This window comes from Anolis carolinensis, unplaced genomic scaffold, assembly GCF_035594765.1.
Source record: "Anolis carolinensis isolate JA03-04 unplaced genomic scaffold, rAnoCar3.1.pri scaffold_10, whole genome shotgun sequence".
NCBI classification, from domain to species: domain Eukaryota; kingdom Metazoa; phylum Chordata; class Lepidosauria; order Squamata; family Dactyloidae; genus Anolis; species Anolis carolinensis.
The window spans coordinates 25,663,427-25,681,094 of NW_026943821.1; the positions used below are offsets into that span (position 1 = coordinate 25,663,427).

General features: G+C 42.0%; 2 protein-coding genes across 3 annotated transcripts; both read right to left on the minus strand.

Moving 5' to 3' along the window:
* Positions 1 to 532: 532 nt before the first annotated feature.
* On the minus strand, positions 533 to 6,364 carry hmgn2 (high mobility group nucleosomal binding domain 2). 2 transcript variants are annotated; one of them, XM_008120579.3, is made up of 6 exons: positions 6,063 to 6,364; positions 2,685 to 2,729; positions 2,279 to 2,308; positions 2,046 to 2,096; positions 1,803 to 1,901; positions 533 to 1,440 (listed from the first exon to the last, which is right to left on the minus strand). In XM_008120579.3, the coding sequence occupies exons 1-6, from the start codon at positions 6,075 to 6,077 to the stop codon at positions 1,405 to 1,407; spliced, it is 276 nt and encodes a 91-aa protein (XP_008118786.1). In that variant the 5' UTR covers positions 6,078 to 6,364; the 3' UTR covers positions 533 to 1,404. The 2 variants fall into 2 exon arrangements, with proteins under 2 accessions (XP_008118786.1, XP_003227420.1); XM_003227372.4 differs by having other exon boundaries at positions 1,803 to 1,898; positions 6,063 to 6,361.
* A 2,161-nt stretch (positions 6,365 to 8,525) lies between these two features.
* On the minus strand, positions 8,526 to 17,392 carry dhdds (dehydrodolichyl diphosphate synthase subunit). Its single transcript, XM_003227371.4, has 10 exons — positions 17,301 to 17,392; positions 15,804 to 15,868; positions 14,383 to 14,470; positions 13,935 to 14,051; positions 12,369 to 12,511; positions 11,861 to 11,977; positions 11,304 to 11,405; positions 10,779 to 10,893; positions 10,396 to 10,503; positions 8,526 to 9,981 (listed from the first exon to the last, which is right to left on the minus strand). The coding sequence occupies exons 3-10, from the start codon at positions 14,443 to 14,445 to the stop codon at positions 9,745 to 9,747; spliced, it is 1,002 nt and encodes a 333-aa protein (XP_003227419.1). The 5' UTR covers positions 14,446 to 14,470; positions 15,804 to 15,868; positions 17,301 to 17,392; the 3' UTR covers positions 8,526 to 9,744.
* Between the last annotated feature and the right edge of the window lie 276 nt (positions 17,393 to 17,668).

Genomic DNA, 17,668 nt, shown 5'->3' on the forward strand with positions numbered 1-17,668 from the left:
TAGTACTGTATTATGTTTAGATCAAAACCAAACAATGACTTGATTACTAATTCTGTAATACAACCCTTGGCTTTTAATCCAACCACACATAAAGTATTCAGATGTGGGTGTTCACCCATGGCTTGTCTACATAATCGCACTCCATTCTTCGACTGTAGCAGCTCCTAAAGAACCATATTTTATTTCTTGCAAAACAAAAGGAAGGCAACTGAAAACTCTAGCTTGTCTAAGGAGTAAGTCTGGATCTTAAAAAAATACAGTACAGTACAATTCTCTGGACAGATGGGGAAAAACATAACTGAATATTCAAGAGCATCTCAAAGACCCCCCCCCCCCCCCCCAACATGCTAATCTTTTCATGGCAAAGTGTTCAAATGTGAGATTTCTCCACCTGGGTGAGTACCATTTCCTTTTCTGGAGCATGCTGTGCTCATGAGGGTACTAGTATTGTGTTTGAGATACACCTGGAAGCTTAAATATAAGTGAAAAACTGAAAAAAGCACACCATGAAGCAAACATAATACTATTTAAAAACAGTCCAAGCCAAACAATATCCAGCTTTATTAAAGGTACTTTTCATAAAACGATCAATCAATGGTATTCAGGCAGGACATGGGCTACAATCTGCAATGTTTTACAACAAGTCCCAACTCCCCTTCTTCGTGGACTACCAAAATGTAAACTTACTATATAAAACCCAATGAAGAATCTTCAATTTGTACTTGGAACAGGGAAAGTTTAGAGTGAGGGTGGACACTTTTCACATTTAAGTATGTTGTTTAACAACTTTTCACAAGCCTACCCTGACTTTTAGAGGAAAACAAAACTGCAGAATTCTTAATCTGAAGATTCAACACTATAAAAAAAGAAATGCTGCTCATTTATGAGCCATCTTCCCTTCCTTAGTATTTGACACCAGAGATCTGGACTGCCTGACATTATAAGATTGGCTTGATTTAAGAAAGCAAGTAAAGATCCCTATGCCATTCTGAGGAGTGATACATACAAAGCAAATGACAATGTGAAAAGAATGAACACGGTAAGCAGAATTTTAAAATTTTCCTCCTCCTCAAGACACAGGCATTTTGGGAAATTTAAATGTTTAACCATTTGAGAAATCAATACAAACAACCATATATGTGAATCTTTTGTCTTTGTTTCCATGAATATCCCCTCTAGCAAAAATGAAGGGACTTTAAAAGTTCAGGTTCTAAGTAACAGAGTCAATGACATTTGTCCCCTCTCCTCCCCCTAAAACACAACAACGAAGCGTTCTGTGTGCTAACAACATAGCTTTAAAAAAAAGGTAAAACAAAATTCTGCATTGTTATAAAACTTGATAAAAAATAGTATTTCAAACTGTACAGTCACCAGAAGTACACAGTTATCAAAAATTCATACAATTCACTTGGCATCCCCAGCACCTTCAGCTTTCTGTGCCTGAAAGACAAAGGGCAATCTGTCAGAGTGCTTTATGTTGGTATGTCACAGGAATGTACAAACTCAAATGGCAATGTTTACATGAAACAAGCACACACCTGCTACACTACAAGCTATTATCAGATATTCCAGATGGAAAAGGCATGTCATACAGTTTAAGTGTCACCCAATGCATCAGAATTGCACTACTCTTACTATTAAAAAAGTCAATTGTTTTGTTCACATTAAATCAACAAAAAGTTTAACTAGAAACACGTTGGTTTGTATTCTTAACATTAGCTCAAATTCAGTCCAATCTGTACTCAATTTTCTAAGCAACATTTGCTTACCAAAATACATAAGATATTATGTTGCTATTATACCTGGTCTGTTTTGGCATCTCCATTTTCTGCAGGGTTATTTCCATCCTTGCTTGCATCGGCTTTCCCCTTCTTTCCCTTGGCTACTTTCTCACCCTTCTGCTAATCAAGTGAAATACATTAGCAGCTGTTAGTTCGTAAACAAACAAACATGTCTGTATTTTAAAGTCTATGTATTTAAAAACAACTGTTTATGAGTATCCCACATTGCAGAACTTTAAATTGAAATTACAACTTTAACTTCACCTTTGGAGCTGCCTTTTTAGGTTTGGGTTCCGGCTTTGGAGGAGCAGGCTTCTAAAAACAAAAATACATTAAGTTAGTACATTTAAATTAAGATACTGGTTAATGTTGGTGTGTGCTGTGTTGCATAGTTCTCTTCAGTGTGCCCAAATTAATGCATCCTACAACAAGTACAAGTTATTTAGAAATTACAATAACTATCCCCAAGAACACATTCTGTCATACAAATTACTTACAGCAGATAACCTTGCTGATCTCCGTTGTGGCTGTTTAAAGAAGGAAAAAAAAAAGGGGGGGGGGAAAGAAATGAGAAGTTATAAATAACTAGCAATGGCTGAAAATTACCACATGATATTAAACTGCAGAAGAACTATTTTTGAACTATTCAAAAAGTGAATTGCTGCTTCCAAAAAAAGCACTTTACCCCATTCCCTCCAAAAAGTGTGGCCCAGTGGAAGCTGAGCAGTGGGGACCATAAATCAACAGTTGGAAACAATACGCAGCCCCCAGGGGTGCCCTTTACCCACCCCTTTACTGCACTCTGGGTTTTGTGACAGATGTGACTCACTGCATAAATAGAGCCACAGTATACTAAGTGTAGGATCAACCCATTGTTTTCTCAAATAAAAACAATCCTCTTACCTCATCCTTTGTTTTGGCCTTGTCACCCTTGGTATCTCCTTCAGCCTGTAAATAGGCAAAGGGTGAAAAATCCACAACAACCCATTTTTGTTTCAGATTTCTAATCATAAAGGTTATTTTAAATATATAACACATTGGATACACTTGAAAGCCAGACTCTCAATTTCTTGCCTTATTCTTCCTATTCAGTTTTAATATATCCAGTCTCAAACCTACTTGGAATGGTTTATCTTCCCAATGTGTAGCAAGACACAATATACCAGTACCTTGCATTTCTATGTTTTGGCTGCATAAATAGGAGCATCAATTCAAAATAACAAGTTACTGGAAAATCTAGGTGGCCTATTGACACAGTAGATGTTTTGTGAGCTATTAGAAGGCTCAAGCTTGTAATGTACTAATTTTGAACGGCTGCACTGAATAAATTAAGTCCACATGGTTATGACAATTATTTCAATAATGTATGGGCAATCAATATTAAATACATCCCTCTTCTTTAATGAACACGTGTATCTCTTTATTTATGGAATCTGTATCTCCTGAAAAGAGAGATATGTTTGTTGGAGGGCTGTGCTGGTAATTGCATTGCCAGATGCTCCTTATTTTGATGCATTATCCTTTCTTCCCTAACATTGCAGCTTTAGGCTACATAATGGCTCCTTTTATTTCAGAACACTGTGACCTCTATTGAGTCCATGCAGCCAACCCAAGATCTCACTTATTTCTGGAATTTTGATCCTGCAAATTGAATCCTGTCCCCCCCCCCCCCCACTGCCTACTCCCCGAGGTTTTACAAATGCAAGAAGCCATTCCTTCTTTTACCCCTTTCCTAGTGTGTTTAAACACTTTCATTGAAGAAAACCTCAAGATTCAGAGCACAGGCACTTTCCTAGGTCCAGTAATCCCACAAAAATTATACACATACACACACGTAACTCTGAATGACCCTTGAAGATTAAACTAGCATTTAGCAATTCAAAACCACTCCATATGAACAAGGAAGGAAGGCAACAGGGGTCCTATCTACACCGACATATAATCCACTTAATTGCTTTGAACTGGATTATATGACAGTGATCCAGCCAAATTTGTGTGGGCAAATGGTATGATCTATGAAGGGAGCTTTACATTCCAAAACCTCATCTTAGACATAAAGGAGCAAAGACAGTCACCCTCATCTACAACCAAGAAAGGTAGGCAGGGGGAAAAAAACAACAAAAGGGTATTCTGGGCGAAAAATGTTTGAATTAAATGTTTAAATTAGAATGACTTATTCCAGACAGGGGCCCAGCCCTCCCCTCAGGGTCTTTAAAAACCAGCCATCATTTTGGGCGGCAAAAGGCCTTCCCGCCCTTTTTGAAGCGTGTGCACGGAGGGAGGGGGGAGAGAGGGAAGAAGCTGTGCGCACCCATCACCCCTTTGCGTTCACACCAGGGGCAGAAATACAGGGCGAAAGGAAGCACCATGCCAGGGGGAAGGAGCAGAGCAACCACTTCTTCTGGCCGCCTTTCCATTGGGAAACCAATGCCCTCAAGACCATGTGGATCCATATATATGGCCTCCACAGACACTTAAAGACCCCTTCTTCACAGATGTATAGAATCCATATTGAACTGGATTATCTGGCAGAGTGGACTCAGATACCCCAGTTCAAAGTAGATAATGTGGATTTTCTGCCTTGATATCCTGGGTTATATGGCTGAGTGGAAGGGCCCCCAGATTAACTGGAAGTGCAGATTCATGTAATCAGATTTAAAGCAGAAAACCTGGCATCAGATCCTGGGATAAAGACCACAATTCCCCAAATATGCGTCAAACAGCTACCCGCCAAAAAACCCCAAATTGAGCAGTTTAGGGCCCTTCCACACAGCCCTATATTCCAGTTCAAAGCAGATATTGTGGGATTTTGTGCCTTGATATTATGCAGGGCCATAGCCGAGGGGGGTGGGTGGGTTTAAAAGTTCAACCCCCACCCCCCAATAAGTGTCAGGTTAAAGAAAACCCTGGTTTACTTATAAATTGGTTAACCAGCTAAAATTCATGAGTAAACTAGGTTTTTTGCAGGGGCTGAACCCTTAAACCCACCTTTTAGCTACATCCCTGATATTATGGGATATAGGGCTGTGTGGAGGGGCTCTTCCTGAGCCATAAAACCCAGGATATCAAGGCAGAAAATCCTATAAGATTTGCTTCGAACTGGGGGCCCTTCCAGTCCTATATCCCAGAATATCAAAACAGAAAATCCCAGTGTCTGCTTTGAACTGGCTTATCTGAGTCCACACTCAGATAATGTGGGATTTTCTGCCTTGATATTATGGGATATAGGGCTGTGTGGAGGGGCTCTTAGGGTTCTTCCAGAGTCATATAACCCAGGATATCAAGGCAGGAAATCCCATGAGATTTGCTTCGAACTGGAGGCCCTTCCACAGTCCTATATCCCAAAATATCAAGGCAGAAAATCCCACAGTATCTGCTTTGAACTGGCTCATCTGAGTCCACTCAGATAATGTGGGATTTCCTGCCTTGATATTCTGGGATATAGGGCTGTGTGGAAGGGCCATGAGATGACCCAGTTGAAAGCAGATACTGTGGGATTTTCTGCCTTAATATTCTGGGATATAGGGCTGTGTGGAAGGGCCATGAGATGACCCAGTTCAAAGCAGATACTGTGGGATTTTCTGCCTTGATATTCTGGGATATTTGGCTGTGTGGAAGGGCCCTGGAGAACTGAGTCCACACTGCCATATATTCCAGTTCAAAGCAGATAATGTGGGGTTTTCTTCAGCTGAGCGGAAGGGGCTTTAAACTCACTGACTTTGTCTCCCCCCCCCCCCTAAAAAAAAAGAGCCTTTCATTATGATCAACCTTAGGCTCACTGATTTTGCCCCCCACCCTTCATTATTTTCAACCTCGGGGCGGGTGAGCGCGCGCTTTTCCCTCCCAAGGCCTGGGAAGGGGGGCGGGGCTTGCGTGACAAGACGGCCGCTCAACGAGCAGCGCGCGCTTTCGTCCCTCCCCCTTTGGCGCTCCCTGATTGGCTGAGGCAGAATGCGCGGCAGTTAACGGTCGCTCGCTCGCGGCTTTGGCCCCGCCCACTCCTCCCCCTCCCCTTCCTTTTAAAAAAAATTTAAAGTCTCCACAACCGTTGGAACCTTTTTTTTTTTTAATTCTCTCTCCTCTCTCTTTCCCGCTCTTCGCCTGACAGGACAACCGTTAATCGCCATGGAAGAGAGAAATTGAGGGGGAAAAAAAGCGGGGGAAAAATGGCCGCTGACCTGATTGGCAGGCACCCCCGCAATAACGCCAACCCCCTTTCCAGATTGATACCTTTTCCCCCTCTCGTTAGTATGTATATTAAAATATAATATTGACACGTACCTTTCTCTTGGGCATGTCGGCGGCGCGTGACAGGAAAGAGGGACGCGAGAATTAAGCAAAGGAAGGCCTCTCAATGAAGGAGTAGGCCTCAAATAATAAAAAAAGGAAACACGACGATGAGGAAACACGACGACGGCAAGGCCAAAGAATGAGGAGATCGGGGTCTCTTGGCCTGTGACTACCGTCGAAGCTCGCGACCCCACTAATTCGAATCCGGGTGTTTATAAAGTTTTATATATAGAGGAGCCGGACGCGGCCTCAAACCGGTTCCAGCCGGATCCCCCACCGCCCCGGACGCGGATTGGGCGAGGCGGAGTCACGTGGGCGGGGCCTCGACGGGAAAGGGGGCGGGGCGTCCGAGGCGGGAGCAGCCAGTCGGCGCCTGGCCTCGCTGAGAGGAGGACGTCGCGCTTGTTGCTCCCTGAAAAGGACTGAGGAGAATTAAAACAACACAAAATAGTGTACAAATAGGGCAGAACAACAATTTGGGAGCGTGGGAGAAAGAGTAGAATACAATATATTGAAAAGAACTAGGAATATAGATTACCTCAGAGAGGCCATAAATCACCTCAGAGGCCATGAACGTTTCTTCCCGCCCTGCGGCTTGGGGAGAAATGGAGGCGCCTTCCCCTTGGACAGGTACGCCGAAGGCGTACCTGTCCAAGGGGAAAGCGCCTCCATTTCTCCCCAAGCCGCAGGGCGGGAAGAAACGTTCCTTATTTAACACCTTCTCCCCTCTCTGAGGTAATTAAAAACACAAAATGAAGCCAAAGCTGTGAGGGGAAAAAACCATAATGGCCTCCTCTTTCCCTCAAGAGGAAGGTGCGGTCATTGCTTCATCGACGACGACGACTGGAAAAAAGCAACCCAGAGCGCCCCCTTCCTTCCCAACCAGAAGGGTCTTCTGTAAGACATTTTAAATAATAATAAAGGGGGGATTAGGAACAGAAACCCAAGATCATGGCAACCAGACCGATTGACAACTGGCAAATAGAGGGAGAAAACGTGGAGGCAGTGACAGACAATATTTCTAGGTGCGAAGATCACTGCAGATGCAGACTGCAGCCAGGAAACCAAAAGACAGGAAACAAGAAGACTACTTCTTGGGAGGAGTGCAATGGCCAACCTTGATAAAATACTGAAAAGTAGAAACATCACACTGGCAACGAAGGTCCGCATAGTGAAAGCAATGGTATTCCCCATAGTAACCTATGGCTGCGAGAGCTGGACCATAAGGAAGGCTAAGCGAAGGAAGATAGATGCTTTTGAACTTTGGTGCTGGAGGAAAATCCTCAGTTTATCCATACCTCACAACCTCTGAGGATGCCAGCCATAGGTGTAGGCGAAACTTCAGGAGATAATACTTCTGGAACATGGCCACACAGCCCGAAAGACATGCAATAACCCCGTGATCCCGGCCATGAAAGCCTTCGACAACACAATCCTGAGAGTGCCTTGGACCGCAAGAAGATCCAACCAGTCCATCCTCAGGAAATAATGCCCGACTGCTCCTTGGAGGGAAGGATATTGGAGGCAAAGTTGAAGTATTTTGGCCACATCATGAGAAGACAGGAAAGCTTGGAGAAGATCATGATGCTGGGGAAAATGGAAGGAAAAAGGAAGAGAGGCCGACCAAGGGTAAGATGGATGGGCGGTATCCTTGAAATGACTGGCTTGACCTTGAAGGAACTGGGGGCGGCGACGGCCGACAGGGAGCTCTGGTGTGGACTGGTCCATGAGGTCACCAAGAGTCGAAAACGACTGAATGAGTGAGACGACGAGGAACAGAAATTAGGGTAAATGGGGAGTGTTTGTTGTCCTCCTCGTAGGGAAAAGCTTCCTATTTCAGTAGCACCACTTTTGGGGTGCACCCCAAAGCCAGGAAATTAGGTCTTCCAATTGAGATAGGGGTTGACATGACAAGACGAAGGCCTAATAAATAGGTCTTTCTTTTTAAATTACAGTGTTCCCTCACTTATTGCTGGGATTAGGTTCCAGGACCACCCGCAATAAGTGAAAATCCGTGAAGTAGGGACACTGCATTTATTTTAATATTTATACATTATTTTAGTACAGTAGAGTCTCGGTCATCCAATGTAAACGGGCCGGCAGAACGTTGGATAAGCGAATATGTTGGATAATAAGGAGAGATTAAGAAAAAGCCTATTTAAACATTAAATTAGGTTATGATTTTACAAATTAAGCACCAAAATGTGTTATACAACAAATTTGACAGAAAAAGTAGTTCAATATGCAGTAATGCTATGTTGTAATTTCTGTATTTACGAATTTAGCACCAAAATATCACGATATATTGAAAACATTGACTACAAAAATGGCTTGGATAATCCAGAAACTTGGATAAGCAAGGCTTGGATAAGTAAAACTCTACTGTACCAGCAGTCCACATAATCTCCAGTTCAGAATAAAAGACGACGATTAAGGCACATTTCTTTGGATTCATTTAGCCTTAAAATAGTTGTTTTTAATGATCATCTGTTTGTTTTTTGCATGAAAGATGACTGTCACAAGTCTTTTATGAAAAAGCCTGACAATTTAATCTTCACAGATTTTATATATATGGTAATGCCATCCAAAATGAAACAAACAAACTGAATGCTGCATCGGGTTCTCCTGAAAATTACGTACCATTTTCCAAACCTCTAAGGAAGATAATAGTCCTCTCCCAACAGATTGAAAATATGCTTTTCTGGACTTCCATGGGTAATCTTGTTCTCCATATGTTCATATTGAAGAGTTAAGGATGAAAAATTGTAAGACATAACTATCTCCCAAATGGAGACCGAAACAGTGCTTTGAGAAAGTATTGACCTCATTCCAGATGGCCATTTATTTGTGTGCACACAAGATTACCCTCTTAATTTTACCAATAGCAACATTTTTAGACTTCATTACACACAGATTTATAGAATGTTGAAAAAAATGCGACAGTAGGTGTGTTAGTTGTGCAAGAAAACCCTAAATACACACCATGGTAACAGTTTTATTAGCCACAGAAAGTTGCAAGATTTATCATACTAGTTTTCAAGGCTCACTGGCTTCTTTTGACTAAGGAAGAATTCAGTGAATTTCAAAAGCTAGCACCTTTTGATGCGGCTGAGAAAGGTTTACTCATCACAACGGATCATTTGGATTTTATTGCCTCTTGATTTGTAATATAAAAGTGCTGGTATGCTGGGAAATGGAATAAAATCCCTACTGCATGCACAGTTCTTCCCACATGTGTACCAACTCTATTTATTTATTAACAGAACCTACAACAAATTCTCCTTCTGCTATCTTAAAACCATAATCAAGTGAGATAACATAAATCTCCTTCGGCCAATAGGTTCCCAAACCGCACAGTGGGTCATAACTGGAAAAATTACAGAAGTAAAGCAGGGACAAGAAACTCATGGTCCCATGTCATTGTACTCCAACTCATACCAGCCCCATTCAGTGTGGTCAATGCTTAAGTATGATGGGAGTTGTAGTCGTGCAATAATTGGAGGACCACACTTTCACCAAACCTGAGGTAAAGTCTTGCATATACACCCAAACTTATGTTTTCATTCTGTAAATGAACCCTTCTGTGTAGCAGCTGGACTATTTGTGTCTCGGCTCATGTTTTCCCTCCCCATCACCTTTCTGTCCCAATTTCGGGCCCAACAAGCTCTTCTCGTCATGCAGATGCCACTGTCAATTTTTCTAGGAAGTCCATTCTTTTGTTTTCCAGCGCTTCCAAAAAACCCTGGACTCTCTCTTCCCGCTCTGCCCTTAATTCCTGCAAGAGTGTCCTCCGTCTCTGAGCATCCGCACAGGATGCAGACCCCTCCTCCTTCAGCTTCTCCAAGACGCAGGCCTTGTCGGTCTCCATCTGCTGCCACTTCCTTTCCTCCATATATAAATCCCTGGCTTTCTAAAAAGGGAAAATAAGGATAATGATACAATGATTTTTAGAATTACCCTAAAGTACAAAATCCTAAAGTACCCTAAAGTTCTCAACTGTAGATTTTAAGATATATATATTTGGCTAGATTCTACAAGACTGAAAAAGGGTAGTGAATACTCATAATTCTGTATAGATGATTTTGAAACCACGTCAAATTGATTTCCAGTGGGATTTTCTTCCAAGTAAGTATACCCCAAAGTTAGATTATCAGTTATAATTTTCATGTTACTTCTAGATTGACACATAAACCTTTCCAGTGAAATTATACAGCTGCCAAGATTGGAATGGGCAACACTAGTTTCCTAGATCTTCAATCAGGCAGATTTCTGTAGAGAATGTAGCATTTGCTCTTTTGCCCCACCCTCTAACTTGGAGTCCTACCTGCAAAGCATTGTAATTCATCTGGAACTGAAGAATAGCTTCCCATAAATTCCAGAAAGAATATTCTGGCCACAACACAGGCTGAAACACCAGGCAAGAATGGGACGTCTGAGGAAAGAAAGACAAGGATGTTAATAGATGGTCCATGACAGAAGGAAAGGGAATGAATACCTGTAACAGCTTTGTAACTACTGCCAAATTTGATTTGCTTTGGTTCAAAAGTAGAGCTTTAGCTCATGCTGGGCTAAGTCCATCAATATCCTGGGTTGTGCATTATAAAATTGTCTGTGAAAGGAGCCAAATTATTAACGTATTTCTTGAAATGGGACCTGGCAAAGCAAATCTTACTGGTCAATATAGGAGACAATACAATTAAGTTTTACCTGCCAAAGCATGAAATCACTAAGCCGGACCTCTCCAGAGGTTCTGATCAGGATGTCTGGGTGAGGAGATTTGGAGCTATACAGGCATTTGTCAATTAGCGATTCTGACACATCACTAAAGGAAAGAGAAACAAGAACTCAAGTTACAATTGGCATTTTTATCTACACCCAACATGCCCATTGCAAAGAAATGAAGTCTACCCTGCTATGCTTCAGAAGTTTAAAAACACATACTTTTTAATTCTTTGGAAAATGATCTGCCAAAGGAAGGGCACTGCTTCCTTACTGACACAAGGACCAGCCTATCAATAGCATGAGCACAGTGGGGTGCATTTGGGAGGGTTGACAAGGACTAGCCAGTCAACATTGTGTGAATCTGATGTCTGCCACAAGGACTAGTTGAATCCTCGAGAAGGAGATACCAGTGAAAATAGCACATTGTTCTAAGCCTTGCATATGCAAAACTGGTCTCACAACTGAAATCATGCATATGGACTAAACACATGCACACATACACAGATTTACCTGGGTTGAAGCAGCCCTTCCTCGACACCCCAAGCCAGCTCTTTTACCGCATTGCTGATTTCTTCTCTTGATGTATACGCAAAGGCAATATTCAAGAAACACCTTTTTTAAAAAAAATACAAAAGAGCATGGATTGTGTGGACAAAAGACAGCTTTTCCTCCCATTCTCAGTTGCTGCCTAGTAAGGTCACTACAGCAAGTGGGGGAGAGCAACCTGCACCATCCACCAAAGAGAGGGGAAGCAGATAGAAGGAGTCTATTTGCTCTTCTCTGCGAGAAAGAAACCTGTAAGGACCACTGCTTGAATCATAAAATGATAGAGTTGGAAGCGACCTCATGGGCCATCCAGTCCAACTCCCTATCTAGAAGCAGAAAAATGATATTCAAAGCACGCCTGACAGATAGCCATCCAGCCTCTGCTTAAAAGCCTCCAAAAAAGGAACCTCAACTACATGACTGAACTGTTATTTTGGATTCTACTTGGAGAATCTGAGGGCAAGGCAGGAAGTGTATTTGTGCAAATGAAAAGAGGTTCAAAGAAGCACAAGAGAACTCACGTATTGTACTGTTTTGTTGCCAGCACAACCTTGGCAATCAGTTCCTGGATATCTCGTGGCAGCAAGGGTAGGTCTCCAAGGATTCGGACACACACCCCATGTTTTTCCAAGTTTTCCCTACAAAGCATGAAAAGACAAATGAAGTCAAACAAAGACAAGTCACACCTATTCAATGCCAATACATGCCTGGGATTCCCAAGGACAGATTAGTTGAATTTTGGTCTCTTGGACTTCTTTCTTGGTCCTTTTTTAACCTTTACATGTCTACTAGGGGACCCAGAATGTCTACCAGGGGCTCCCAAAACATGCCCTCAAGAGCAAAAATTTGGGGGGGATTGTGGGAGCAGGTGAAATCTTCCATCCAAGCAAAAATATAGCCCTATGCATATTTCATCCAGAGATGGAGAGGATAGAAATGTTCATTATTGTCTTCTAATTGTAATGTCTACAGAAAAGGTCACATTCTTTAGAAAGGTTTGCAATGGCAAGCAGCAAAGAAGGGTCTTACTGTTCTTCTAGAAGACGAGTGAACTTTTCTCTTGCCAATTGCATCAAGCCATCCACTTCTTCTCGGGGTCGCTTGAAATTCTCAATACTAAAGGCATAAACTGTGACTTCACGAACACCCAGACTCAGGCACCACTGCAATGTCTGTAAGACAGGGCAGAAAAAGGCGCTTAGCAGCAGTTGGACCATAAATTAGTTTCTGGAAACAGTGATGAGACCTGGCTCTAGCACGAAGTTGTGCAACTAGTAGATTGCTAAAGGCTTTTGGGTTGTTGTGTGCCTTTAAATTGTTTCCAACTTCTGGCAACTCTAAGCTGAACCTATCATGGGGTTTTCTGGGACTGAGTATGTTGCTCACCAAAGGTAAAAAGAATTTCAGCCTATCTCAGAGAATTTGCTTTTTATGTGGAGGAAGTCTTCTCAATCCTCAGTCTGTAGTATAAGACTCACAGTCTGTAGTATCTTTAACAAAATTCTGACATTATTAACTGCTAAGTGGAGTCATTGATAATGACAGATTATGACAACACTGACACCTCCAAAACCATCTCTCTACAAGGGAGGACATTGGGTAATCCCAACATGAATACATCCCAAACAAGTTTGTATTCTGCAACCTTGTGGGAGAAAGCAAAGATTTTCCTTTCACAAGAAATCCAATATAAGGATCAGTAAAAAAAATATTAACAAGACATTTATGTTAATCATCCTAGTTCAAACTCACCAACTCTTCAAATTCATACAGAATCTACAGTTAAGAATCACAATATTTACGTGGAAAAATGACTTAATCAGTTTTATCTAAACATTATCTTTGCTTCAGAGGGCTAAAGGTATCACAGAAATTCTCTCCCCTTAATATTTTATTCTGGGCTGGTCCAATCCTTTTTAGAATTCAGGGATTTTGCATGGAGATCCCATGGGTGGATCTACACACACCAGAGAATTAATGCAGGGTGTGTAAGGGGAGCCAATACAATAATTGCACATAATTTAACATAGTATTCAAATGAGCTATTAACTCCTACATAAAGCAAAGGTTAGGAATATTTCAACTGCTCATTAGCAGGAAAAGGCTAACTTCTCACTGAGATTGGCTGAACTCTCCTCCGTTTTCACTACCTACCTCCACTGATTATGAGACTCTATAACCTGGTTGTCTGGTTGTGCCTCCCACTCTCAGCAATCAGGCAATAGGTCCCAGCAACCTAAAAAAACTGTGACTAACTTGTCTCCTTTTGCTGTTTGCTTGTAGCCTATTAGAGTTGAAAGGGATCACAAGGGTCCTCTAGTTTAGCCCTTGCCAATCAGGAAGACATATAACATATTTCCTAAAGGTGCCTACTCAAACTCAGTTTAAAGGCCTCCAAAGATGCCACCTTTCAAGGCAATCTATTCCACTGCCATATTGTTTTTATTGTATTTTGCCATCTTTGATTTAACTACCGGTATGTGTATTACTTTGCCCTGAGCTTCTATCGGGATGGATTGAGTATAAGTCATATACTCAATTAATTTGGAATGGATCTGGAAAATATAAGGAAAGAAAGAACACAGTATGACCCACCTGTGCAAGTTTTGCAAATCCCTGTGAATGCCCCTCCAGTTTCTTCACTTTATGTTTCTGGGCATAACGGCGATTGCCATCCATGATGAACGCGATGTGTTTTGGCATTGGCCCTGCCTGGATGTGAAAAGCAAATAGAGGAGAGGTAGAATGAAAAGCAGCCTGATTTTACACTGAACCTGTAACATCTCCCCTGCCTTTTGATATTGGACCACAACACCCCTCATTCCTAACAATCGTGCCAAGGTGCCTGAGGATTATAGGAGTCGTAGTCCAACAGACCCCTAGTGCTGGCCTGGAAACAAGAGAGAATGCAGACATAAAGTTGCCAAGGATTACAACGGAACTGAGAAATACTGGTTATAGAAACACCGAGACTCATATGTTTCCAAAATGAACAATCACTGCACTTGAATGTTTCTAAATATGCATTATTTTTAACACTTACCTTGATGACACTGGCACAGAATCTCTCCAAGAGGGACAGTTCTCCCTCTCTTATCCACGACATTTTCCTTTTTGCTCAGGATGCACACCTTGAGATGGAAAAAAAAGTTCAAATTTATTCTAAGAATCTAAAGAAATGACAACTGTGTGAACGCAACACAATATAGTGCTATTGTAAGAAAAAGCAAGGTGGTACAAGTTGAGCATCCCTTATCTGGAATTCTAAAACCCAAAATTGGCCACCTGGGTGGCTGAAATAATGACACCTTTGCTTGTTGATGTTTCGATATACCTGGTTTCATGCATTAAATTATTGTGTACAAAATTACCTCCATGCTACGTGTATAATGTGTTCATGAAAGATACATGAATTTCCTGTTTAGACTTGTGTCCTATTTTCAAGTTCTCATTATGTATGTATGTGGAGATATAGGTATTCCAAAATTCAAACACACATTGTGAAGCATTTCAGATCAGGGGATAAACTGCACTTGAGGATGCTAAAGCTACTGGTTCCCGACTCTCCTGTTTTGTACAACAGTTCAGAACAAATATAGGAAATGTTGGCATCCGAATGAGCAATATGGCAATGCAGGGAAAGAAGTGACCACAACTTCTCAACTCCTCTGTGCTTTTCAGTATTTCCAACTCTCTCGCACAGAAAGAGAAGAGGAATGGCATTTCAAAGCAAACCAGTAACACATAATAATTTCCATGGTCCAATTAAATGTGGAGAATGAAATTAAGATCTTCCTTCTCAGACTGGTTCTACCTCCTCAAAAAGTCTACCCACAGGTCTTTTTCTAGTTAACAAATGTGTGTAGTTTGCATCTGTGACATACAGAGAAACAAAATACCCCAAGGAGAGTATTTTTTTAATCATCAGTGTTTCCACCTTTTAAATAAATAAACGCAGGCATTACTTTACTTACTTAGGTGATCCCTTGTCTGAGTATGATGGCCCTCGAAGTGTAGTGTCTTGGCAGTGGGTATGTGGGTGACTGTAGAGACCTATTCTTGGTTAGGCAGGTATATGGCAGTGTAGAAGGGGCCTACAACTCCCAGGATCCTGTAGCATGGGGCCATGACAATTAAAATGGTGACAAAACTGCCTTAATTCTACACTGTAGAACAGGCATGGGGACCCACAGTTCAAGAAGAAGGTTTTCTGGGTGTTCAGAACTCCAGCTACCAGGAGTTTCAGCCAGCTTGACAGACAGGCAGGACTTCTGAGAGTTGAAGTCCAAAACACTTGGAGCACCAAAGGTTGGGTGCTACTGATCTAAGGGAAAGGAGAGGGAGTCAGACACCCCCAAAAAGCCCCACAAAGCCCTTCTCGGTCCCTAATTTCCCCACAAAGTGGTACAGACTATTCTTTTGGGTCCTTCATTTTTTGGATGTCACAAGGATGCCTCTACTTACCTAGAAGTGAATCCCCTTGATTTTAACGAGGTGGGCGTGCAGGAGGCGGCATATATAGGGCTCCACTGTTAACAAGAGAGAGGGAGAGACGGAGTTATAAAAGGGGGACAAATACATACTAAAGCAGCATTTCTCAACCCTGAAGGGGGGGGGGGGTCGCCAAAGATCAGTACTTTCTGTTGGTCGTGGGGGTTCTGTGTGGGAAGTTTGGCCCAATTCGATCATTGGTGGGGTTCAAGGGGCTCTTTGATTATAGGCGAACTATAAATCCCAACAATCAAAACTCCCAAATGTCAAGATCTGTTTCCCCAAAACTCCACCAGTGTTCACATTTGGGCATATTGAATATACATGCCAAGTTTATTTATTTATTTCCAATATTTATATCCCGCCCTTCTCACCTGAAGGGACTCAGGGCGGCGTACACAACTGGCAGCAATTCGATGCTGACATATAAATAAACATAACAGTAAATAAAATCCATTACAAACAATTAATACAATATAAAAATATAAATATATACAGTTAAAATCCTTTTAATGACCTTTTAAATCCTTTTTTTAATGACCTTTCTCAGGGGCAATATGCAAAATATGAGAAAAATATTTCTAGAGTTTAAAAAAGTTTGGTCCGGATCCATCATTGTTTGAGTCCACAGTTCTCTCTGGATGTAGCTGAACTACAACTCCTAAACTCAAGGTCAAGGCCCAACAAACCCTATTGGGCATGGGAGTTCTGCGTGCCAAGTTTGGTCCAATTCCATTGTTAGTGGAGTTCCGAATGCTCTTTGATTGTAGCTGAACTATAAATCCCAGCAACTACAACTCCCAAATGAGAAAATCAACCTCCCCGCAACCCCACCAGTATTCAAATCTGTGCCAAATTTGGTCTAGTGAATGAAAACACATCCTGCATTATCAGACGTTTACATTACGAATCGTAACAGTAGCAAAATAACAGATAGGAAGTAGAAACGAAAATAATGTTATGGTTGGGGGGGATCACCACAACATGAGGAACTATATTAAGGGGTTGCAGCATTAGGAAGGTTGAGAACCACTGATGTAATGGCACACAGGTAACTCAGCGGTTAGACTGAAAAACCATAAAATAATGTTATGGTTGGGGGTCACCACAACATGAGGAACTATATTAAGGGGTTGCAGCATTAGGAAGGTTGAGAACCACTGATGTAATGGCACACAGGTAACTCAGCTGTTAGACTGAAAAATCATAAAATAATATTATGGTTGGGGGTCACCACAACATGAGGAACTATATTAAGGGGTTGCAGCATTAGGAAGGTTGAGAACCACTGATGTAATGGCACACAGGTAGCTCAGCTGTTAGACTGAAAAACCATAAAATAATGTTATGGTTGGGGGTCACCACAACATGAGGAACTATATTAAGGGGTCGCGGCATTAGGAAGGTTGAGAAACAAGGCGACACTTTATAACCTCGGGCTTAGAAGAGTGAAAGATCCCATTCACTCACCTTCCTGCGTGGAAGCAACACCAGCCTCCACCTCCTTTGCCTGCTGCTGCTGCTCTGCCAGCAAGTATGACGTGCACTTCCGCATTCATCACTAGGACCCGCCCACCACGTTGCGTCACCTCGGGGATGCGCGCGCATACCGGGAAGTGAGCCGAGGAGGTTTCCCGCTTCGGTTGAGCGAAAGTAAACAAGGCGGCTTGGAGATAGATAGAAGTAGAGAGGGCCTGGCCTTTGGAAGGAGGTCTGTTGTTGTTATGTGACTTCTAATCATTTATGGCTTCCTACTGCCAAAATATCAGAGGAAAAATTTGAGGCTGAGAGAGTGTGACCTGCCCAAGGGGCATCCACACTGTAGAGTTAACGCAGTT